General features: G+C 39.6%; 1 protein-coding gene across 1 annotated transcript in view; it reads right to left on the reverse strand.

Moving 5' to 3' along the window:
* LOC122793254 overlaps positions 1-26,140 on the reverse strand; it is a 171,144-nt gene extending 145,004 nt beyond the window's left edge. Inside the window, exon 1 of the mRNA XM_044061113.1 lies at positions 26,067-26,140. Within this exon, the coding sequence (XP_043917048.1) occupies positions 26,067-26,127 (61 nt within the window). The 5' untranslated portion in view covers positions 26,128-26,140. The remainder of the gene's footprint in view (positions 1-26,066) is intronic.
* Between the last annotated feature and the right edge of the window lie 723 nt (positions 26,141-26,863).

A 26,863-nucleotide genomic window follows, 5' to 3' on the forward strand; every position in this document is an offset into this window, starting at 1 on the left:
TGACTAAATGCCATACCCGCATGGCGTATGGAGCCCATCTGGCTCTTAATGCTGCTATATTGCAATGAGCCTAGGCTGACGCTTTCCCCCCAGAATGGGTGAGCAGACATCAGCTTCTCACTCCCCCAGCCCCTCCAGCACCATGCAGACACCATTCTTACCAGACTAAGTGGAAGCTCTGTGGAAATGCATTACTTTTTAAGGGAGTAAATGAAACCCCTGTTGTACATGTCAGATATTGTGCTCCTATGTTCTGTGTACCAACATTTCCTTTTCCCCATACTGAGTTTACCTTTCCAGCTAGACATGACATTTTTTGAAGCTACCTGAGCCTGTTCTGTTTCTATTATACAGTATATTCACACATCCTTCTATGGGTAGGGTACTTGCTTTGGCATACTTCTTATTCCCTTTGAAGCACACCTTTGTACTGTCAGCAGTTCAGAAATACAATACCATGTCAAATAAATGCCTAAAATGTCACATCTAGCTGTGACAATTTGAAACCCACTCAATCTAATTTGTGTTCAGGACCTGAAACTGCTGCCACTAACATTTTTACTTTGCTAAGAAATGCACCTGTCTCAAAGTCAGTGTATTTATTTCAGGCAGAATATGAACAAAAGCTTCTCCCTTGGGGGTTGCAGTATCAAAGCTCCTGGAGTGTCATATACCCTGTACCCGACTGCACTCACTGGGGATCCAAGAGCAAATCTGTTTCGATATTCTTGTTAAAAGTTTGTAAACATAAAAAGGTTGTGCAGCAGCAGCACATTTTGCAGCTAATAACTGAGATAAGTAAAAAATAATATAACTGCACAACCCCGCAGCCCATGATTAACACTGTTTCTGAGACCCTAGAATTCAAATAGAAGGTCTGTATTAAAAATAATAATAGTAATAATAATCTCATATTCTTAAGTGCAGAAGTCATTGAAGGTGGCAGGATAAGAAGTCAGGTATCATGACTTCTTTAAATCTGCTGTAACTCCCCTGACTTTTAATTCCGTTATTCCTAGTTGATTTCTGTAATCCTCCTGGGGGGGAAGGCAGCTGTCTTATACAGTCTTGCTATGGGTCTCGACTTCTGTAATTCTGCTGGAAGTACCTGTTAACCTTGCTGAGCCCCTGCTTCTGGTAGTGTTGATAGGACCTTCTGACTCCTATGATTCTCCTATGAGCACATTACCTCCTTTAATTTGGTGGGTTGTAGTGATCCAAATTTTTTTCCATACATGCTACACTGAAATTTGCATAATTGCAACCCTTTTCAGATACCCATGACTGTGAACTGCAAACATACCTCTCAACCTCTCAGTGCAATAAATCTGGATAAAGCCATAAAGAGTGGGGGGACAAAGGCCCAAAAATAGGGACAGAATTTAACAGGTTTTGCATAATTATATATTTTCTGAAGGATATAAAGTCTGAAACCCAAAAATCTATCATTATTTAGAGTTATTTAGTGACTTCAATCTTTGATGGTTTGTCAGAAAACCACACATTTTATGAGGAATAGACCAAAAATCTGAGGCAAAAATCTGAACATTCTGCGAAAATCTATACAGTTGAGAGGTACAACTGCAAGGCTGCCAGTTCAAATTATGTATATGATCCACAACTCACAAAAGAGAAAATACTGTTATATTACATACTTAGCCTAACACAGGGATGTCGAACTCTCCTGCCTGCAGATTAATTATAATTATAATAATTGGATGTTGTAGTGGAGCCACAGGGCAGGGTTCTGCAGAGGTGGAGACTGGAAAAGTCAGCTCCTGCTACATTACTTAAAAGTTCCTATAATAGTCTGTTTAGGTAGAATAACACTGAATAGAATAAGTCTGAAAAATAATGGAATTTGAAATTGATTGAAATTAAATTTAAAATAAAAATTACAGATCCTATTATACAAACACTGCAATTTTCAGAAAGCAAATTGACATTACAGCAGAGAAACTATAATAAAATACAACTACTTAAATCAATCTGTAAAACAATGCAATGTTTTTTAAGAAATATTGTGCTAAATTATTTTCCAATTTCTAGGTTCACATTCTGAATTAATTTTGTTTTCCATATGTTCATAAGTTATTACCCTGGAGTTGATCAGGTACATCTCTAATAGCCTGGTCAGTAAAATTCTCAGTACTTGTTGCCCATTTTCATAAGTGATCATGGGGCCAGACCTGGGGTGTAATTATGGTCAGCCATCCAATCATCTAGCTTGAGTCTGAAGAGGGTAAAGGCGCTACTTTACTTAATATGAAGGGGATGTCTGTTGCAGTGTAATTATTTGAGAGAGGCATGCAAACTGCTAGCAAGTTCTGTTTTCATTGCAGTGGTGGTTTAGGTCTATTGCATAGATGTCTGTGGTGTTATGGGTTTTGAAAAGAAGTAGGAGGTCACATAGGACAGGGTCGTAAGAGGCTTTCTATGGTAGGCAGAGGTCCCCATAGATGTCAGTATAACATGTAAATGAGAGCTAGAGCTTTAAGGCATTCTGCATAGGTCATGGAACTCAGGCCCTTGATTTTCATAGTGAGGAAATGTTGGGGTCCTTTAAACTGGAACATGTATTTGGACCGGTACATGCTGAAGAAAGCATTATATTCTATTAAGGAAGAAGTACAGTGAAAAGGTAACACCCTTGGACTTAGAAGATACACCTTTGTTAATCAGTTGGACTAGGCAGAAAGATTTTCTAATGTCTAGAGGTACATGGTAACTGAAAAACAATTTGTTGTCTATGAAAGTGCCCAGGTCCCCTTTAACTGTATTGATTTTTAGGGTGTGTCATTTATGTAGTAGGTGCAAAAGTGCTCTTAATTGTGTTCTGAAGGACATGATACCAAGTTTTAGGATTTACTGCTAGACTATGATCCTGGCACCATATATTTGTACATGTTAGTCCCCCATAAAGGATCTGGGCATCCCCTGGAGAATTCATGGAAGCTCCATGTTTGCAGTTATTTGCTTGGTCAGCAGAAGTCCCTTAACAACAGCCTTGGTGCCACAGAAGCAAATATCAAATAGGAGCAGTTCTAGTACTGAGCTCTGAGGACCCCACTAGTAATGAGCTTTTTAGAGGAGAGTGTGCCCTCCCCCAATCCTAATTTGTTGTTCTCTTTCTGTGAGTCAATATGCTATCCAGCAGGTTATATAAGAGTTTACATTTAGTTTAATCAGTTTGTTTGTAATACTCGAGTGTAGAATGATACCAAAATTGAGCAGATAAAGGTATGCTGTATGTACTGGTTTGTCCTCCTCGATGCTTCAGTGGCTTTATCAATGAAGTCTACTAGATTAAACAGGTAAGATCCTCCCTTCACAAACCCAAACTGGTTTGGGTTGAGAGACTGTAAGCTCCCAGTATCTTTGTTTATGATATCCATAGATATATTCTCTTACAGTTAAGACTGGTATTATCAGTGATGGGTCCACTCTTGTGGAGGGGGATGACCACAGGTCATGCCTTTGGCATGAAACCAGTTGAGAGGCTAAAACTGAATAATTTCAGGAGCAGGTCAATACAACAGTGTTTCATACTGGCAAGGCCCCAAAGAACTAGTTTTTTTTTTACCCCAGAAAGAGCCTTTAAGTCTTGTTCAGAGGGTGATCTCTGGGAGAAGCACCCATGATGCCATGCAGGAAGAAACTGGGGGGGGGGGGGGGCATTTGAACTACAGTTATCAGCCAGTTATGATCTCTATGTTCTCATGGGCTGAGTGGGTGTCAATTTTGGGTATATTCCTAAAGTTTCTGAAATATTTGTACAAGAACCTATGGTTATTGTTGACACAGTTAGTGATTTTCAGTACATACGTAGCCTTGGTAGATTTGATTTTGTTTCTAAGTTCATCATTTAACTTCTTGAGTTCAGTATTGGAGTGTGTTTTTTCATCTTATTACTAAGGATGAATATTTTTTTCTTTTGTTACATAGCTTGTTTCTACCAGGGTTTCACCACAGGTCTCCATTATCCACACACACTCACAGAGAGGATTTGTTCCTAGGATAGCTGTTGTATTTGTGTCAGAAAGGGAATGATGTCTCAAAGAAAGCATTGAGACACAGAAACTTTCTGCAAATGCAATTGTGTTGGCTACCAGTTCGTTGAGGGGTGGGCTCTTTAAACACTTCAGTTCATCAGCTTGTAGGGCTAAGTTTGCCTTAAAGAAGCCTCCAAAGATTATGGGCCGGGCCCTAATGATGGAAAATCACTGAATGGTGGTCAACTATGACCAGTGATGGGACAGCTATAGCTTCAGATGATGCTATACTTGTTATAGCCCAGTCCAATAAATTTGAACCACTGTTAGGGGAGTGCTCAATCTGGTCTAGAGAGTTTTCATTGATGAAATCTAAGAAATTTTATGCATGTTTATTTGTAACAGTGTATGTCTTCCAGTTTATAGAATGATTGTTGAAATCCCCAATAATAATAGTATTTGGTTCAATGGTGAAGGAATGAAGAATGTTTAGATATACCTTGTGGGCTGTAAGTGTCATAAAATGGGTTCTGCAGTTGGCTAATATATGGTAGGGGCTTTTATTGATAGCTACTAGGATGTGGATGATTTTAAAGTGATTATCTTGCCATATAAATCTAGACATTGTAGAATATCAAAGGAAAATGGGAACATGACCACAAATAACAGACACCAATAGCAGATGGCCTGACTTATTGGAAATAACTGAATCATGGAAGGGAGAGTTTGTTGTCAGTACACTGGAACCATGTTTCAGTGATAATGCAAATGTTAACATTTTCTGTCGTCATTAGGGCTTTTAGGGAGGGTAATTTCATACTGTGGCTTCCAGAGTTGAACACAACTACTTTTATGCTATCCTGACTTTTATTTTTATCTTATTTTACATTTGTTAACTGAGTGAGTGGGCTTGTAAAGGACCCCTTATAGCTATCATTTGGACCAACATGGCAACAGTACAGACAATATGGCACTTAAACAACCAATAGCATACGTAAGTAATATTATACAACAAAGTCATAATGTAGTCAGTGTGATAGTTTATTCTTCTTGCGTATCAATTGTTGCTTAAATTAATATGCAAGAGAAATACCACATTGCACACTTACTGGAGTAGTACTATTGTATCAATAAGAGATGCCTTGATATCTTGGGAGAAGCAGTTTGTGACCCCATTTGAAAAGTGCAGAAGAGATACATTCAAGGATGTATTTTGTACTACATCTAGAGAAGTAATCACATATGCATGAAAACTGATCATGAAAGTAAATATTAACATACTGGAATGCGTATGTATTGTATGGTCTTTACTGAGGCAAAGGAATTTCACAATTAAATTTCATCAAAAATGTAGTTATTTAAGCTTTACCTGGAGGAAAATAAAAAGAAGTTGCTTACAACAAATGAATATACACCTAGAACTTTAGCCCCTCAAATCATACTCATTGGGAATACGTTGCAGAGGGCTTGGCCAGGTTGACAGATGTAGCAGACAGACATTACCTAGGAAAGCACCATGGGAACAGAGAAAGTCTAGGCCAGTATATAAAACTCCTGATGAGAGGTGCCGGCTGTTACTTGAAAAAGCAGGTAGGACTGTTAACTATCTCTTTCTAAGCAGACACACACTGGACTACCTTAGAATGACACCAATAACTAAGGTAATTGCAAATGCAAAAATTGCTGCTTAGATGGATGGCAAATAAGAAATATTTAGTAGCTGAGAACTTTCATCTAATCACAATCCAAACATCTTCGGAACAAGGAATCAACCAAGCACAGCTGTTATAAGCAAAGACACATGCTGAAAAAACACATGATGAAAGGTCACATAGGTTCATAGGTGTTTACTACGCTAATGACAACAAGGGATGTTTTAAAGCAAACCATGTATCCCAAATCTCTCACAAGGTCTGTAAGTGTAAGCAGGGGCTTGGGAGATGAAACATTTACAAGCAGGGGCCTGAGAGATGAATTATTTACAGGCTGCCTGTGTCCATTAGAGACACAGGTGGCAAGTCAGGGATGAATTTCCTGTTGCACATCCAATTGTCCAAGTTACACTTGAATTGTGTTATGGAGGTGCTCTGCTTCACATGGATGGTGAGCCTGTTCCAGAAGCAGGGTAGTCTCTAGTCTCTGGGACACATACAACTCACTCTAGCAGGTCCTATTTATATCAAGGCAAGGTTTAAGTCTTTAGAACAGGTAATTCTGGTGCTGTTTGTTTTGTAGATATGCAGGAGGTTCATCAGAGTGGGGTCTGACAATGTCTTGTATGCCAGACATAGATCTCCCCTCAAGAGTCTGTAAGAGACAGAATACAGGGATAGGGTCTTGAGGCAGTCTGCATAGAACATGTTACTTACGCCCTGTGTTCTTTTAGTGAAGAACCTTTGTGGACATTCCAATTGTTGGATATACCTGGTTAGGAGCATACCAAAGGGAAGGGTAGCCACGGTGGTGCAGCGGTTAATGTTGTCACCTCACAGCAAGAGGTTTTCTGGTTCGATCCTCAGCTGGGGTGCCTTCTGTGCGGAGTCTGCATGCCCTCCCTGTGGTCATTTGGCTCCCTCCGGGTGCTCCGGTTTCCTCCCAAAGACATGCTGTAGGTGGATTGGACACTCTAAATTGGCCCTAGATGTGAGTGCGTGCATGTGTGTGCCTCTTGTGGAAGGTTGGGTGCTGGGCTGGCAACTTGACACTGTAAAAATCTACTGCCAATCATGAGTGGACAGGTGATCCACTGTGGCGACCCCTAACCAGGAAAAAGCCAGAAGAAGAAGAAGGAACATACCAAAGGGGGCTCTATACTCCATGATAGGTCTGATGAATACTGAATACAGTGGAATAATGACTTTTTTGGACTTAGATGTTATACCTTTGTTTATAAGTTGCACAACATAGAATGCCTTCCTCACTACTGCTGGCAAGTGATGGTCAAAGGCTAGATTACTGTCTATGTGTGTCCCTAGGTTCCTGTGTGTTGTCAATATGACAGCTACAAGGGGTGGATGACTTCCCGAAGGATACTATAATGCATTTCTTGGCATTTAGTTTTAGTGCATGGCTCTGACACCAGTTGTTTGTGTCAGGCCTTCCTGGATAACATTTGTGTTGGTAAGGAATTCAATGACAATCATCTGTGAATTTAGTCAGCCAGTGGCCACTGACATAGACCTTGATTTCAGAGAAGCAAATGCCAAAAAGGATTGGTCCCAGGACCAATCCGTGAGAGAATATTGTAAATACAGGGGACAGGGTGCAGCTTGGTACAGCAAAATGGTTCCCTTTGTAGATAAGAAGTGAAGGTTGCAGTTTAGTACAGCAAGACCTTCCTGGACTATATTATGGCAAGGGTTCAGTAACCATGCATCTCTAATTAGGCACTGTGGTTAACTGTATGAGGGAGATTGTATAGGAGCCACATAGACTACATTCAAATTTTAAAGCCAGTGACTTGCAATATGAAGTAAACTGTGCCCCACCTCTATGCATTGTGTAGCTCAGAGCAGTCCAGCCAAGGCAGAATAATATAACAGCTTCAAAAAAAAAATGCTAGCAGCCAATCAGAAAACTAGTTATTTATATACCTAGTATTAGCACGCTTCTAGACTACCATACAATCAACTTTCTCTCACAATACAAACATTTTTCTAAGTGTTCTAATCTGAATAGAAAACATTTGGATTAGTTAGTAGCATCAAAATCAATAAAACAGCACTATAGTTGCTCAGGATTGCAAACAAACAAAAAAATCATTTCTGTGGTCTTATAGGGACTCCACCATGTTCAAATACAGTAGTGTAAATCACATAGCACTGTTCACAGCTCAGAGCAGCCCTGCCATGTAACACTTTTCACAACTTGGAGTAGCCCTGCCATGTAGCACTGTTCACAGATTAGAGCAGCCTAGCCATGTAGCAAGAGCAGCCCTGCCACATATCACTATTCACAGCTCAGAGCAGCCCTGCCACATAGCACTGTTCACAACTCAGAGCATCCAAGCCAAATGGAATGCCATGGCAAATAAAGCAGAGCATTGTAATTAGAAATGATTCCTTATAGCATCAAATGCAAACAAGTTGATTTATGTCTTTAACCAACAGTCTATCCTCTTATAAGAACAGGAATTTTTTTTTGTGTGAGAACATGCACAACTGGGGTCTGTCTAGCTCTCAACCTCTTTGTATAAAAAATCTGGACAAAGCCAAAAATAATGGGGGGGGGGACAAAGCCTCAAAAATAGGGACAAATTTTAAATATTGTTCTTATAAACTTAGAAAGTTACTAGAATAAAAGGTATTGTGTTAACATGCATTTTTCTGAAGGATATGAAGTCTGGAACTCAAATGCCTGTCATTACATACTGAATTTAGTCCTCATTTATTTGCCAAAAATATCCAGAAAACCAAACATTTTTTGAGGAGCGCACCAAAAATATGAAGGAAAACTCTGGACATTCTGTGAAAGTCTGGACAGTTTAGAGGTATGCATCTAGACATAGTGACTAAAACCAAAGGATATCCATCCAGTATTGTGATGACCAAATGCTCCAATAAGAACACTTGGTCAAAACATAGATTCAGTGTAAGAAGTTTTCCTTATCCCAAAGTGCAGCAATCTCTGAGTTGCTTATATAAAGTATAAGAGTTTGAGAGAAAGACCTTTGCATTAAGAAGCCAGTTTGCTGTTTAAGAAAAACATTTCAAGGGTACTTTCTTTGCAGTTAAGTTTGTTTCACTAGACTGCCATAGAATAAAAGAAGAAAAAAAATAGTTCAGTCCAACGTGGCACTGTGAAATCCATGTTAATTATATTACCTGAAATGGTAACAAGCCTTCAGATTTTTGGTGAAACAAAAATATGGATAACATGGATAATGTACTTTTTCCTGTGTTAGACCACTCAGATTACCTGTAAATGAAGAGATGGTTGATATGAAGGAATTGATGATATGGCCCTCTTGTAAGGAGAGGTAAAGTAGTTACAAAGGTTTTTCACTGACTCATAACCCCCCATAGAAGCAAACATTAAATTCAGTAAGCCCTTCAAAATGGTAAAAGATTTGTTGCATTACCAAGGTACAACACCAGGAAGTCAGTGTGTGCATGCATATTCTAAATTCCCTCCAAATGTACAAAATAGTAAAATAATTTCTGTGTGCCTGAGCACAGAACCAGAATGTCAAAAAGAACAGGGATATGCTGGTTATTAGTAGCAGTTTCCTCAAATGATTTTACTTTCTTAATGAATGTTGAACATAAAAGCAATATGCTGAATGATGCTTGTAGTACAGTTACACAGGTTCTTTAAGGGGATGTCATCAGACAGCAAAATCACTTTCAACATTTTGCAGCCAGTGACACAACAAATCGCATAAATGAATCATTAGGTATATGCATTAAGCAAACAATAAACTACCTGAACTGGGTCCATCACTTATCTACAATGCCCAGACTGGATGACCATCATACTCATGACAAGTAGTCCTGCATCTGGCATCTGAGATACCAATTTAATAGTTTGCTATTTTTTTTTTTTTTATGTAGCAGAATACAACAAGAAGCAAACACTGAAACATCTATCTGCATTTAGGCTATCTGACTACAAAGATCTGAAAGTATGTCAATGACAAAAGGACCCTGTTGGGGCAAAAGTGTTTGGTTAATTGTTTTTTATTGGTAAGTACTAGGCTAACTGCCTTTGCGGACTATTTTAAGCCTCATCAATTTCCCAAATTTATCTCTTGGGTCATGCCTTACTCTGGCAAATTAAAATATGACTCATCTTTCAGTTACCATGAAGAAACTTAGTCTCCTAGAAATATTAAGATGAACATCAGACTCAGATAAAGAACCCTAAGACTGTTTCTTTCCACTCACTATGTGATATTGTATACATTTAAGAATCATTTAATCCTTGTGGTTAAGCAGTAGCTAGCACAATGCTTTGCTGTATTGTTGTTTGAATAAGAATCCATAGCCATGCTTAAATATATTTGTAGTATAATGACTTTAGAATGTTATGTCATCACACATCTGCTTAAAATTTATGTTTTTTTTTTTGTTTCATATTCTCCAGTAAAGCTTGATTCATTTTCAAAACAATGTTTTAGCTTCAGGTTTTCGTTAACTATCAGGTAATAAATTTGTTTGCCCCATGGTTAATTATTAATATACCTGTTATATTTGGTATACCTTCATTTATGTGAAAGGAGGTTGTACGATGCACCAAAGTGAAAAGTACAACCTCCAAATTTCTGAAATGTCAAGTGACAACGGTTCGACTTCCAATGAGTGAATGTGCATTGGCAGTCACTCATTACAAGTTGGCATTTCGGGTGCAGATCGCACTATAGCGGGGATCGGCAAATTGACCCTTTCCCCTCACTGTAGTGCGATCTCGGAGTTTGTATATTAAAGTAGGGAGGGTATGGGGGGCAGAGCCCCCCACATGGGGGGTGCAGGGGGGGCACAGCCCCCCTGCATAATGATGGTTGGAGATGGTGGGAGTTCGAAAATGGTCTAATCTGGTTTTCCAGATTGCCATTTTCGATGTTTTGTTTTGCGGGACATTGTTGCTTTTTAACATGTACAATTGCACAATATTGCGATTGTACAACTGCCGTTCAGGTAAATGAAGGTATACTGTTATATTTATGCTACAATAAGAGAATTACATTATTGCTACACCAACAAATTCAGTAAAAAATAATAAGTTTAATTAGTACTATCAAAATGATGTAGTGGTGCAAATAAGGCCAAGACTCAAATGAAATAAGCAATGCCAGGCCTGATTTTGTCACTTTATGATGCCATTGTTGAATGTGAATCCCTGGCATGTAATGGAGAAAGAACAGTAGCACAAAATATTTAGTGAATTAATGAGGAGGAAGACTGAAAGCAGCAACTGCTGTACATCGATCTGCAGGGCTAACGCTACATTACTGTGACCCCCATTCATACCACGTCACGGTGAAATGCATAATTCTGTGTCAGCAATATGTACTTTAATACTGCTGAAGCTGGAAACAGAGTACCACTGTGTCATTGGGAGGAAGGAAGCAAACCTTCTCATATTCAGGCATCAGCCAATATTTCTGTTGGTTCTTACAAGTAAAGGACCCCCCCTACATACTTTTTTACTTTGCTTTTATTGTATTTACAGCCTTGGATGACAGCAGGAGCAGCAGCATTGCACATTATGTGCACTGATTCACTGAAGTCAGTGCTTACAGTGGGTCTTTTGAAAGCTTCATCATAAATACCAGGTAGAATCATACCTCTCAATTCCTTTGCTCAAGAACTCTGACAAAGCCAAAAATGATGGGGAGACAAACACCCTAAATCAAGTATATTTTTTAAATTTAACTTATTTTCTGAGCAGTAAGTAACTATCTAGCATTACTGATTGACTGCAGTCCTCAGTAATTTCCCAGAAAAATCAAAAATTGTACAAGAGAAAGGGCAAAACTGTGAGGTAAAATCATGGACCTTCTGCAGATTAGGGACAGCCGAGAGGTATAGGTAGGAAGTAAAAAGCAGAGTTATCTCCTATAGTATTGTGCAAAAGTTCTGTAATGGAATGGACAACAGAGCGATTTCTATAGATCTACAAAAGCTTGTTGGATTAGGAAATAATTTGACAGCTGTAGTCTAGTGCAAAATAGTATGAAAAGTGCATATGGAGCACATAGTAACTGGAACAAACTATCATTTCACGGGCAATATGTCATGTACAGACCAGGAAAGATGTTTTGGGACTACCTTCTGTAATGACTTCATGAAAAGTAAACAATAAGACAAAACAGCATGTAAAGCAATTAGGATGACAGGATGCAAACCCATGGTATCTGCAGCTGAAAACAGGCATTCCTAGTTAGTATGTGATACTTGCATTTTGATTAGCATTGTCCCAGAAACTTAAATTCTAACAAATGGATGCCACAGAAAAAAAATCCATTAAGTTATCCTGTTATGTCAAATCAAATAAGATTATAAACAGTTGTCATTAATATAATGTACCATAAGTTCCAAGCCTTCGTTCAACAAATTTAAAAATCCCTCTTCACTAAAACAAGAAAAGAAAAAAATCATAATTTTTCATAATTCAATCAGTAGTTCTAACAGCTTACAGCACTACATTCTGCAAGTCTCAAATATTCCTTGAGATGACACAGAGTAAACACATGACAAACTATAATGCCGGCCCTCAGGCAGAGTGCCATTGTGTGGTAATACTCTATAGTGCTACTTCAGGCTCACAGTATCTATCTGCAAACAGGTGCTCAAAATACAAGCAGTTGTCAAAACAATATCACTTAAAGAGTCACTTAAGCCATCATACAGCTGTCCCATGGACTGGTTCTTAACAACTGCAGTGTCACTCCACAGCTTGAATGACAGTTTCTAGACAGTCATATGTTGGCGTCACTCCACAGTTTGACTTTCAGTATAGGCTACCATAGTGTCATTCCAAAGACTGTCTACTAATTTATAGACTGTCTATCACCAAATGCTACTTTGTGACCTCAGTGAAGTATGTCTTCATAGCCAGAATCATACTGTACAGCCAAGCTGCCTGATGAAAGAAAGCTATACTTCACGAACATAGCAGTGCCATTCTTCAACCAAAATTCCATGCTACATTCTCACAGCAGTACCACATAACAGACTGCCAGCCACACTGTCAGTCCGCAAACCATCACTTCACAGTAACTGTGTAGTGATAGTGTATACCTTAAATACAGCTATGCAAATAAGACCAAGATCTGAGGACACCAACGTGGCAGTAGAGAGGCAAGACATCCATCTGTCTCTCTGGTATGCTAGGTTTGGGGTAGACCCAGTGTGCTGGAAGGATCAGCTGGGAGACAGCATGAAGCAGCTGCTGGCCAACTCTCTCATTTCTGATTATGGGTAAAGATGTGGGGCTTACTGTTGCCCATGTGATCTCTGATGGGAACCAGGGACTATGTGATCAGCAATCTGCAGAGGAGGAAGAGTGACAGTACATCTTGTTCTTGATGTGCCAGCACATTTCACCTCGTTCAATGACATCATCATTGCACATTACTCCCTCTCCCAAGGATCCAAACAATCCAAAACAAAGTGATGAGCCCTGGTGACCATTCCATGACTCCCCATGTCAGTCCTTGCTACCTGGCTATAGGGCACTGTATTCATAAGACTGTCCCTCAGAAGTCAGGAGGCCTTCCCATCAAAGGGTTATCCAGCACAGTAAAATAAAGAGCTATGGAGATACTAGTGGAGGATGGAAGTACGGCTGGGAAAAACATGTATAGTTATGTGGTTGAATTGTGGGAAACTTTTGACTGCCACACCACAGCTAAACTGTCACTTGTTTGCCACTCTGCCACAAACTGATATCTCATAGATGGACCACTGCATCAAGGTCAGGCCACCCTTTCATAGGAAAACTTCCACTTCACAACCAATCTACCAACATAGTGTTCACCCAGATATTACCCTTGTCAGACTGCAATTTCATAACATAACTACCCCTTGATAGTTAAACTGACTCATTAAAGTCAGGCTGCCCCTTAAGACTGTTACTCCACAGCAAGACTGTCATTCCACTGTCCAAATTTCACAGTCAGAATGGCAATGCAACATTAGACTGTCATTTCACAATCAGTGATTTACAGCCAAAGTGCTCTCTACAGTCAGAGTGCAATTCACAATTAAAAAACTTCTTCACAGCTGGACTATCAGTCTGGAACTAAACTGTCAGTCTGTGGCCAAGCTATCACCTTAACGTCAGTCTGTCAGTCTCCAGCAAAACTACTACTTTAAAGTCAGACTGCACTACACAGCCAAATTATCACTGCAAAATAAAATTACAGTTCTGCTTCACAAACAGAGCCATGTCATTGCAGGACTGCCCATTCACAGATCATTTTACAGGTTTACCTTCATAAGTGCATTATGCACTTGTGCAAATTCACTTTGTGTGAAAGGAGGTTTTCAAAGTGGCAAAATCTCGAAAAAAAATTGTCTGAATCTGCAATGGGTGAATGCACATTGGCATTCACTCATTGCAGATTCGACATTGTGGGTGCGGCTTGCACTATAGCAGGGATCGGGAAATGATCCCTTTCTCCATTGCAGTGCGATCTCGGAGTTAGTATATTAAAGTAGGGGTGTGGGGGGGCACAGCCCTCCACATAGGGGGTGCAGGTGGGCTTGCCCCCCTGCATTACGATGTGTCTTCGACATTTTAGTTAAAAAAATCAGTGAATCAGCTGTTTGATTTGCTGATTTTCAAACTTCTAAGAATGCCAAAGTTTGAAATTCACGCATTTGGTTTGCTCCAAATGAGCGATTAATATTGTCATTTCCGAAAGTATGAAGGTAAACCCATATCACAAGCTTACTGCCACTCAGTAGATAGACTGAAACCATACAGACTGACATTTCATAGCTGAACTGTGACTGTAGAGTCAGGCTGTGGTCTCCCACTCAGACTCATTTTTAAAGTACTGCTTAACAAATTGTTGCTTCATAACAAGACTAAACTCTACAGCCATACTAAGTCCGCAATTTTACTGCCACACTGCAGTCAGACTACAGTTCCACAACTATTTAGTTACTCCACAAATAAGCTTCCAATTTTCAAATCAGATGGCCACACACAAGCACATCACTCCTCTGCCCAGTTGCCATCTGACAAATGAAGTGCAACTATATAGTCAAAATACCACCTCACACAGAAAACTCCAATTAGTGCCAGACTGTCATTTCAAAGCCAGGTTACCTTGTGACATTAAGAATGTCATTAGATGGCAAAGAGTCAGGAAATGGTCATACTCTACAGCCAGAAAAGCATTTGCATCCCAGCACCTTACCTCAGTCAAAATGGAAGTCATACATATAATAAAACTGTACAAAAAAAAATGCTAGTTTAGCCAAATAAACTCTAGCCAAACTGCCATTTTACAGTCAAATTTCAGTTCTACAACCAAACTGCAAAATTACAGTTGACCTACCACTTTAGGAGCACACTCTTACATTACAGTACAGCCTGCCAGTCTACAAAGTACCACTTCTCAGTGAAACTGTCACTCCATGGTGAAAGACCCACTTCCTTCATATTGTTACTGTACTTCACAGTCACCCTGAGATTTCATGGTCAGATGTCATTCTACAAATAGATCTGTCACTTCACAACTCACAGCAATTGTAAACTCTCAGTACAACTGACACCCCAAGTTCATAATTTTAGTTCTAAGTGCACAGCCAGAATGCCTCTTAACAAACATGTTATAACAAATCAGACATGCTGGCAAGTTAAACACAGAAGTCCTTCCATAAGCAGAATGCCCTGCATAACCATACTGTCAATCTACAGAGTCATGTTGCCATTCCACAAGAGCACAAAATTCATTGACACCTGTAACACCACAGTTGTGCTATCACAATGTAACAGAAACACTGCATCACAGTTAGAATGCCATCCTGTATCTATAACAGCAATCTGCAGCCTAAATTGCCACTTGGTCTGCCACAGCACAACCAAATTGGCACTTAATATCCAAAGTATCACCCCAGAGCTAAAAAATAAGTTATGTGCTTACAATAACGTTCCATCTGTGTTGTTGATCTTCATTCATCCTTGACATATGGGACTTGGTTCCAACTCTTGGAACCTGTTTGGCCGTTATAACAGCATGTGAGAACCAAAAACTCTCGAGCTAAGTCCCTACTCAAAATGCTCCTCACTAGATTACCTCAGATTGAGTTTGCAGCTATAAAGGAAGATAGGAAAATAGTCCTATATCAATTGAAGAGGCTATGTCCAAGGTCATGTATGGAATAAGAGATAACCAGGACTAGATTCCATTCCTCCAAGGACTCTGAAGGAGGGGGAAGGAGGGTGGGGATGCAAGGATAAATGAAGATCGACAATACAGATGAGCATTATGGTAAGTACATAACTTCTTTATCTGATGTTGTCATTCTTCATTTATCCTTGATGTATGGGACACAGTCCCCAGCACTATAGAGCCAAAAGACGCTCTTCCCCTGGAGACCAGGTTCAATTTGTAATGAGTGATAAAGGTGTGTGGAGTAGCCCAGGTTGCTGCTGCACATATTTCATTTATGGAAGCCTTAGAGTGGAAATTGCCCTTGTAGAATGTGCTCTGACTGGGGTTGGTATTAGGAGGTTTTTCTTATTGTAGATAAAGCTTATACATTCTCTTAACCACTTAGATAAAGTGACTTTTGAAACTGGTTTACCAATGGATGGACTTGAAAAGGAAACAAATAACTGGTCTGACTTCTGAAAGTCTTTAGGTTTGCTGACATAAAAATGCAATTGTCTGCAAATGTCTAGTAAGTGCAAGCAATATTCTCCCTTGTTAGAAAAACGAGGGAAGAATACTGGTAAGGCAATAGATTGATTAATGTTAGTTTCGGATACTACTTTTGGAAGAAAGGATGGTTTGGTTCTTAGTGGCGCCTTGTCTGTATGAAAAATCAAATATGGAAGTTTTGAAGATAATGCATGAATCTCTGAAATTCTTCTGGTGGATGTAATGGCTACCAACAGACTCAAAAGGGGAACAGACCAAGGACTGTAGAACCATAGTGGGATCCCAGGGGACAAGAGGTTCTCTATAAGGAGGTTTTAATCTTAAGGTTCCTTTCAGAAAAACTTTACACAGCCTATGTGAAATTAAGGAATGCTCCTCAACACCATTATGGAAGTTGGAAATAGCAGCAAGCTAAACTTTGATGGTAGAAGAAGTTCCCTGTTCAAAAAGTGTAGCCAAAAATTGTAAGACTTTTTCAGCTGGTGACGAAAAGGGATCACGTGCCCAAACAGAAAATCTTTTCCATTTACTGTGGTCCAGCTTCCCAGTGGAAGGTTTATGGGAAGCCAACAAAACGTTTTGACCTGGAGAGGAGAATTTATTTTGCCAAACAATGGAAATGAAGTGACCAAGCTGTAAGCTTGAGGTTTTTCAGACTGGGGTGAAATAGTCCAATAAGATGGGACAGGAGGTCTGGATCTGGGTCCACAGTCCATGGATGTTGAAGTAGATAAGGCCAAAGAAAGGAGAACAAAACTTGGTGAGGCCAAAATTCAGCAATGAGAAGCACTTTGCTCTTCAACCTTATGGCTTTCTTTAAGAAGTGAGGAAGTACTGGAATTGGGGGAAAAGCACAGATTAGTCCCAAGGGCCAATTGTAAAGGAGAGCATCTCTTGGGGACTCCCCCTGAGGGGGGATTAGAGCAAAGTAGCTTCTGCACTTGTTGTTCAGGGGTGATGCAAATAGGTTACCACAAGGCTGGCCCCAGCAATGGAAAATCTCCTTCACCACTCTGGGATTGAGAGACCACTTGTGAGGCAGGAGGATGCATCTGCTCAGTTTGTCCGGTATCATGTTCAAGCTCCTCGGGATGTGCATTGCTGTTAGAAAGCAGTTGGAAGAGATTGTCCATTGCCACACTCTAAGAGCTGCTCGACACAGGGTGTAGACTTGGTTCCGCCCTGCTTGTTGATGTACCAGACTACTGACATGGTGTCTGATTGAATTGCAATCATTCCTAGAAGGAAGGCAGCTTGGAAGGCTTGCAACAATTACAGCACTGCCCTCAGTTCCAGAACACTGATATGCAGATTGGCCTCTATTGCGGACCAAGTGTCTTGGACTGCTCTACCCAGATAATGCCCCCCCCATCCAATATGGAAGGCGTCCGTGGTCACTGTGGTCTTGGGTTGGGGTGAAACAAATGGTCAGCCTAAAAGAATTTCCTCTGATTCCATCCACCTGGATAAGTCCTTCTTGCAACGGTTGGTAATTCGGATGAGATGTGTCAAGGGATGAGTAAGGCTGGACCACTGCGAGGCTAGAAGCCATTGCAGAATTCTCATGTGAAATCTCACTAGCAGAACCAATGTGATGGCTGCTGCCATGGATCCTAGAGTCTGTAGGACTAATAAAGCAGGTACATTGTCATTGGAGAGAATAATGTCTACCTGAGTTCTTATCTTCTGCAATCTGTGATGAGAAAGGGTGGCTATGCAAGTGGTTGTATTCAGGCAGGCCCCTGTAAATTTCAGTTGCTGAGTTGGACTTAGTCGGGACTTGGTATGATTCACTTTATATGTAGACGAATACTACTGTGTAGAATAAAATCTTTTGTTTGTTGGAATAGATGCCTGGTGGGAGTAGTAATGACCCAGTCGTCTGAATGTGGAAACACCTGGAACCCATGTAGTCTCAAGTGAGCTTCTACTGCTGCACTTGGTGAATACCTGGGGGGCTGTGGTGAGACCAAAGGGCAGAGCTCTGAACTGATAATGACTGGCTCCCAGCCAGAAGTGGAGGAACCTCCTGGAGTGCTTGTCCATTCTTATGTAGTAGTATGCATCCTGGAGGTCTATAGAGCACATCCAGTCATCTTTCCCTAAGAAGGAGGAGAGAACAGACTGAACCATGGCTATCTGGAATTTTGTCTGCTGAACAAACTTGTTCAGAAGGCTGTGATCCAAAATTGGTTTCCAGTCCCCTGTCTGTTTTGGCACCAAAAAGAACCTTGAGTAGAATCCGAATCCCATCTGGCCTGGTGGGACTTCTTGGATGGCTCTTTTTTTCTAACAGCTTTTGAATTTCCAGTGCTGCCTGATCTCTCCGAGTGGGTGGAACATCAGGGATTCTTATTCCTGTTTTCGGATTGAGAATGAAGGAAATGTAGTATCTTCTGTCAATGATCCTTAGCACCCAAGTATCTGTGGTTATTTGCTGCCAGGCTAGTGAATGCAAGGATAGTCTTCCATGGACTGTCTCCAGAGGCAAGCAATCAGGCCTCCCTTCAGGAGTACTGGTAGGGTTTCTCCGAGAATGAATCCCTGGTAGTCTGATTTTATGGGCCATCTCTGCCGCTAGGTCAGTGTCTTCCATTGTAGCCAAGAGGAGTCACTGCCACATGTGTCCTGGAAAGGTCCTTGGGTTTTATTGAACCACATTTTTCCACTTCTGTGGTTCCTTGAATAGGAAGGTTGGGGAGTGGAGAAACATACTCCCATGGCAGACAGGATCTTTCCATCATTTTCAAACCTGGCAAGGTATCTCTGACTTTGGGACCAAAAAGGGAAAATCTGTCAAACAGAGCATTGACGAGCAAAGACTTAAATGGCTCCACAAATTCACACAAGCACATCCAGGCATGTCTCCTTATGGCTACCCCAGAATCCGCTACCCTAGTCATCCATTCAGATGCATGCGCAGTGAGCCTCATGGATGCGGTAGACATAGATTACACAATGGTAAGTTGGGAGGCTACTTTGTCCTGTACCTCCTCAGACACAGCTTCTGCAAGGGTATCTGAGAGCTCCTTGATCAGATCCCTCTGAAGTCTGGTGAAGTGCGCCATGAAATTCAGCAACTGTAAGGCAAAGGTTAAAGAAGCATAGACCTGCTTCCCAAACCTGTCCATCGCCCTGTACTCTCAGTTAGGGGGATGAACAGTGGAACTCTCTTCTGCTAGTTCCTTCTTGGTGGCTGCCGTAACTACTATGGTATCTACTACTAAACCCTTGGCCCAATGCTGATGGTCCCCTGATGCTGAAAGGATTCTATCTGGTCGCCTGGAGACTGGCTCTATGGAATCGGGGCCTTCCATGTCCGCTGTGTGGTCAACTTAATAAGATCATCAGCAGGAGGGGTCACTCAAGAGGTAGATGCGCAAGCGTTGAAAGCTTGCAGGTGCACAGACTCCACTGAGGATGGGTCTTGGGGCTTCCAGCCACCCCTCTGCTTTAATATTTCAAGAATGTCTTTAAAGGAGACATCTTCTGGGGTGACCAGGAGGAGCCCTCCTCGTCATCAAAATCCATGTCCTCCATGACAGATTCCTCTGAGGAATCAAGGTGTTTCTTCTTATATGATCTCTTCTGGGGCACCTCCTCAGTGGGAAGTTCTGGAGAGGACTCAGAAGAGGTATTTGCTAGCATGCCAAGCTACCACGTCACTGATAGTGTATTCATGGTCACAGTGCTAGCCTAGAGACTATCACTTTATAGTGACACTGCACTCCCATTCAATAGCTACATTTCTAGTATCTAATCAAAGTGTTATTTTATACTGCCCAGATTTACATACAACTCTACTCCTCATTCATGCTAATACATCACATACAGACTGCCACCCCTTTGTCTACAGCCTGGGTACCAGTCAGTCAGACTGCCAGTTCTAAACCAAAAATCAATTGACACCCAGGCTTCAATTCAACAACTAAACTCAGATCTGACTGTCAGGCTACCATTCCATAATAAGACTGTCACTCCAATTAAACAGTTACTCCATTATGATGTTTTTATTGTATGAGTCAAACAACTAAAGCCAGAATTCCCTTAATAGTATGATAACTGATTCCCATTATGACTGTCATTCTACAGCCAGTCTTTAATTGTTTCAATCTATTTGTTAAACAGCAAGTCAACCAGACAAAGTGTCCCTTTCCAGGGGCAATCCAGGAGCACTTCAAAAGTTAAATGATTTTCTCAGATTCAGACATTATTAAAATATAGGTGAAAGGAATCAAACATTGCAGCCCTGACAACAGGAAGCATCAGATAAACAGTGCAGAGCCTTAATCCTCTACTGTAACTGTCAGATGAATACTTTACAAAGAGACTGCCATTCCATAGCCAGAGTGCCTCATCACACACTCCAAATTCAATGTTATATTGTAAATCTACTAGACTGACACTTCCCAGCCCAACAGCTGCTTCATATTCAGACTGCTGTATCACAGTCAGATGTGGAATTCTCTGACCATTCCGCTTTTTTCCAGTAAGACTACTACTTTGCAGACATGCTTCTGCTCCATAACCAGACTGTCATTCTAAGCTCTATCGACTACTTCACAGCCTGGCTATTATGGCACAGTCAGACTTCCACTCTGCAGCAAAACTCTCACTGTACAGACAGATTACTAGTCTATTTATGGATACACTACAAAAAAGCATTTGATAGTAAATCATACCTTTCAACTGTCCAGGTTTTTGTCTCATATTTTTTATCTGTTTCTCATAAAATTGTGGTTTTCTGACAAACTGTCAGCAAATCATTGAGGAATGAAGTTAGAAAATAATAGCAGACATTTGAGTTTCAGGCTTCATATCCTTCAGAAAATAAATGTCAATGCAAAACCCATTATTTTATCAACTTTCTAAGCTTGTAAGAGCAATATTTAAAAAGTGTCCCTATGTCTGGGACTTTGCCCCTCCATTGTTTGTGGCTTTGTCCAGATTTCCTTGCTCTAAGAGGTTAAGAGGTATGGCAGTATTCCACATTCATGGATAAAAAGAGTACTTAAAATATATAAGATATACCCTACACTAATCCATTACTTTATAGAGACCATGAAACAGTGGCAGACCACTTTGCAGTTAAGCCATGATAAAGGGCAAATTATTATTCCAGGGATAAAAATTAAAAGGGGAATATTTTAGGGTGATTCTCTGTCACTGCTGCACTTCTGTCTTGCTCTTAACCCATTAAGCTCTTTACTTAACAGATTAGGGCATGGCTACAATTTGGCTCCCAGGAAACAACAAAGTGTAAAGACTTCTCATCTTCTTTTTGTAGATGATTTAAAACTGTATAGTTCACCAGATGAGGAACTGAAAGCACAACTGCGAGTGGTCAAAATTTTTTCAGATGATATAAGAACATCATTTGTTCTTGATAAATGTGCAAAAGCAACCTATAAAGCAGACAAGCTGCGGCATCAAGAAAACATCAGCCTGGGACAGGAATGTGATATAAAAGAACTTGAGCAAGACGCAGTGTATAAATATTTGAGAATTGATGAAGGTTCAACAATACAGCATGAACAAATGCAAATAAAACTTAGGAATATTTTAGAAGACTAAAATACTGAAAACAGCTCTGACATCTAACATCTGACATCTAAGAACAAAGTGCACTTTGCTCTTCCTGTCCTAACTTACAGTTTTGGAGTTACTAGCCCCATAAGGTATTGTATCAAGTTGGACAGAAAAACAAGAAAAATGCTTCATGCTTATCAAATGATTTTTAAAAATCAATGCATACCAAGACTATATATTCCCTGTTCTGAAGGAGGTATGGGTCTCCTCAAAATTGATTAAATGCATAGCTCTGCAATTGTAGGAGTGCATACACATGCTGACCCCACAAGACCCAAATGTAGTCAAAGTTTTAAAACATGAGGAAAATAAATCTAAAATGACTTCCCTGCTTAGTTTAGCAGAAGAATATACGTATAAAGTGGGAATGGAAATCAAACCAGAAGTAATTAAAAATCAGGCAGCAAAGAAATCCCAATCCCTACAAGCTACACGGTCTAGGGACCTAAACCTTGTCACCACAATAAACAGAACATGCTGGAGGGATAGATTCCTGTCCTAGAGACTTCCCATACTCTGGAACAAACTACCAATCTATATCAAACAAAGCTCCTCATTAGCGCTCTTCAAGAAAAATCTTGATGATTGGATGGGAGATAGGAAATTTACCCCGTGGATCACTTCTGTGGCTCTGCTCGACAGTAGCACAGGAAAATAATTTTCTTGGGTGATGAAAGCCAGGGTACCTTTGGCTAGGCTTATATAGGCCCTAGGGACAATAGCCTAGTACCTACCTATGAACCTATGAACCTATGAGCAACTGAATGTGACAAAAAAAAAACAAAAGAAAGAATATAAGGTGTAAGATCAGATGAGATGGCAAGAAATGTGGAAAATGCATAAATATAGTTGCAAGTATAGAAAACTCTTTGAACAGCCTCATGTCAATCAGGACCAAATGCAAGAATGGTTAAGGAGAGGCAAATTTAAACCAAAAGAAGAAAGGTTAATATTGGTGGCCCAGGACAGTGGACTATATACACATTGGTTTACAAAATCCATTGAACATGTGTAAGAACCAGACAAATGCAGGTTTTGTAAAACACAACTGGAAACAGTCGCTTATCTTGTTGCTGGATGTGATACACTAATGGCAGAAGGACTGTATACTGAAAGGCATAATAATGTGGCAAGGCTGTTGCATTGGGGATTGTGCAAACATTATAATATTGAAGTAGCTAAAAAACATTGGAAACAGGAGCCAGAAAGCATTAAAGAAAATGATGAAGTTTATATCACATGGGATCGCCCATTACCAACTGTTCAAAAAATAGATGTGAGAAAACCAGATATAGTAGTCCACGAAAAGAAGACAAAAGTAGCATTGATCATTGAAATTGCTACACCCAGTGACAACAGTGTCTTACATACAGGCAGACACAAAGGGCCAGATTCAATAAAGCCTACACTAAGTGTACATTAAGTGTACACTGTTCTGAGTGAACAGACAACACAAACATAACTCAAACTTTCTTCCTCCTAATTTTAGTTTTTCTACTGATATTCTTGCAACTTTAAATATTGACAGGGGTTCATAAAGGTTACCACAAAGTGTAGACTACATGTGCACTTAGTGTAATCTTTCTGAGTGACTAGAAAGCACAAAAATGTGATGAGAATTTTATTGAATACATATTGTGTACACTTAGTGCAGGCTTTATTAAATCTGTCCCAAAGTCATAAAATACCAGGATTTACAGATAGAAATGAGAGCAATGTGGAAGAAGGATACCCAGACAGTTCCAAGAGTAGTAGAAGCAAAGGGTCTTATAAAAAAAAAAGAATTTACAATTGTACTTAACTATCTTATCGGTACATGTAACTCTGTATGAACTGCAGAAGGAGTCAGTTCTGGGTCATTGCAAGTGCTGTGAAGAGTACTTCTGGCTAACATCAAAGATTAAAACAATACTAATGTCATGAACTTTAATCATACTTTGACTTAGAAAAGGGGTCCTTTCCCATCATTGTATTAAAAACCCAAAATAATTGGAGAAATTAAACCTGCAGACATATTACCATAATCAGATTTACAATCCATAAAGATCCATTCACAAGAACACTGATCTTGCCATATTAAGTTTTGTTAGCTGTTACTGTGCCTTTTATAGTCAGACCTTATTTATAACAGTAGAATAGTTAATACAAAATGTTCCTGAGCTAGAGAAGAGAGAAAAAAATAAATATAGAAAACAGAGGAATTATTAATTATAGAGACATCAAAGAAAGGCATCATGTATTTATATGATATGAAAAGTGTGTGAGGAAATACATGGCATTAGGTGGAGTGTGAGGCAAGATCTGACATTTACCTTTAAACTTCATGTTATATTTCATTTATAGCCCCTATGCGTGTTCTTTATGCTTGCATCGAAAGCAGCATCTGTATGAAGTTCATTCTAGTAACAAATACATACATGTATTTTATCAACAATTATATAATCTCACATTTAGCAGTCAGGCTACTATTCTGTAATAAGACTGTATTTGTAGCTAAAGGAGTAAACACAGAAAGTAAACTGTGATCCCCAATAATGCATTGTATTTTATCAAGTGTGAGAAGCCTTTTTTTTCCTTATTTCTGAAAGTTTTTTATTAATAGTAATCAGGTATCATATCACCACCGGTCTATTTTTACTGTCTGCAAGTAGGAAGTCCCAAACTGAAAACGATAAACTCCTAAGCATGGGAGAATAACATGAGGGCCTCTAGGGTCCATGATCTGGAACTCAAGTTTATGGTAAGCTACACAGCTGCACATGTAACAGTACTGGAACCACTTATGAAAGATATTCCTTAAGAAGAAGATTCAATAACATTAAAAATCATTCTGAATATGGCATGGTAACTATTAAAAGCAATACCATAAACGCTAGTCTGAAGACAGAGAATGATTTTCCTTTCCTCGATAAATCATGGCTGTATCAAAACAGCACTGCTTCATTACCACGTAAGCTTCATTTTCCTGCTAAAGTGATTATAGCATTTAGATATTGCTTGTTCACTTGTTTAATTATATAGCACACCTCCAATATAATATACAGCAAAATACAGATTTATATGTTGCTTATTCCAGATTTAGGCAAAATGTATATATATCATCACTGTCATTTTCTTTTATTACAGCAATACAAGCTTGCTTATACCACATTTTATAGAAGACAGGCTATAAAATATGCAAAAACAAATGGCTATCAACTATCAAATATACATGGTGTGATAAATCATTGGAATAAACATTTTTTTAAATCAGGTAAAGGTTTAGCTATCTTATCTGCCATACAGGAAGCTGCAGAGAAGGTCAGAGACCACAGGTTATCCACCAACTGTTCCAACCAACCCTCCACCCTCAAAAAAAAGTTATAGGTTGCCTGATGTGATCCAAGCTTTGATTCCCTTAGCCTCCATCTGCCTACTGAGTGACCCTGATCAAGTCAATTATCCAGACAACACTTTCAGGGTGAGGCTAAAGAAGGCCCATGTGGATTAGTGCTCTATCCCAGGTAACAAACACAAATAAATAAACAAAAGAAAATGAAAACTGCATGTCCAAGTACACTTCAGCTACTCACTGAAATCACTACTGCTCTTCGGTGGAATACATCTGGCATTTCTGAGAAAATGTTGAACATTGTTGGATGTTATAGGTTAGGGTTGTCAAGAAGAGTGAATTGCATTAGTATACTAGGAACATCTTGTTATGTGTACTGGGAATTAACATGGAGCAAAATATATGTAAATAAAAACAAAGAGATAGTACAAGTTATGCAGTTAATCACAGATTACACCACTGTGGCTACTTACATGTAAAGGATTTCCAAGCATGGAAGTGTCTCTGTTCTTCAGATTATGTATGTGCGTGTGTGTGTGTGTGTGTGTGTGTGTGTGTGTGTGTATGTGTGTGTGTGTGTGTGTGTGTGTGTGTGTGTGTGTGTGTGTGTGTGTGTGTGTGTGTGTGTGTGTGTGTTTAAAGGGATGAATGGAAGGGGATGAACAGATATGTAGTGAGAACCCTAAAACCATAACTGCTATAAGAAAGGCAAATGGTATCAGAAAACTAATCAGCTGTAGAATGTACTATAAGAACATATCAAACCTAAAACCCAATGCAAGCCTATGAGACACGACACAGGAAATAATCTCACCTTCAGCAGCTAACTGTACAATAAGAAGCGAGCAGGCACACAGTACCAGTGTGAATTCCATGGTAGTAACTGAGTGACAGAGAGTGTGAGGAGCTGTTTAAAGAAAGTGAGACTGTGAGTCACAGTGCCCACAGGATTAATCTGTCTGTATTTACTCAGTACATAGTAATATGTCAGCTGCAAAAAAATGCAGTAACTAAGGATTTTTTTATGTGTAAGGACACAGTATAAACATTTACATTACATGTGTTGTTTTACAACAGATTTTCATTATTATGTTTTTCTGATACATTATATTTTGAAGTTTGCAGTCTCAAGGAATATGACTGGCTGTTTAGCTAAGAAATATGACCTAAATATAATGGAAAGGATAGCAGTTTACTTTTACCTACACAGCTGGAACTCTGCTACATGAAACAGGTCTGCGAGAATGAGTCTAAACCTATGTCTGGCAGTACTAAAAAATGTCAAAACCACGTCATTATGTTCAAGGTAATGCAGCTAAAATAAATAATTACAGAAGACTTCTAGAAAGTACAATCAGGCTGCAGGATTTGAGCATGCTTCTTCATGGCAGCTGCTGGTTTAACTTTTGTAAACAGCTATGAATGCTAAGAAGTGGGATTTATTAACTTCAGCATAGAACACCAGGATGATTAAAATGAAGGCACACTTAATCCAGAGACAATGCCAGCTATGACTGTATCTCTTTTTATATGCATGTCCAATATGTTGTAACCTACTACTTCCAAAAGTTATTTTTAATGGGTCTCAACATCCTTTTACCACTTTGTTTA

Source organism: Protopterus annectens, chromosome 2.part0 (genome assembly GCF_019279795.1).
Source record: "Protopterus annectens isolate FY-2018-M chromosome 2.part0, PAN1.0, whole genome shotgun sequence".
Lineage (NCBI taxonomy): Eukaryota > Metazoa > Chordata > Ceratodontiformes > Protopteridae > Protopterus > Protopterus annectens.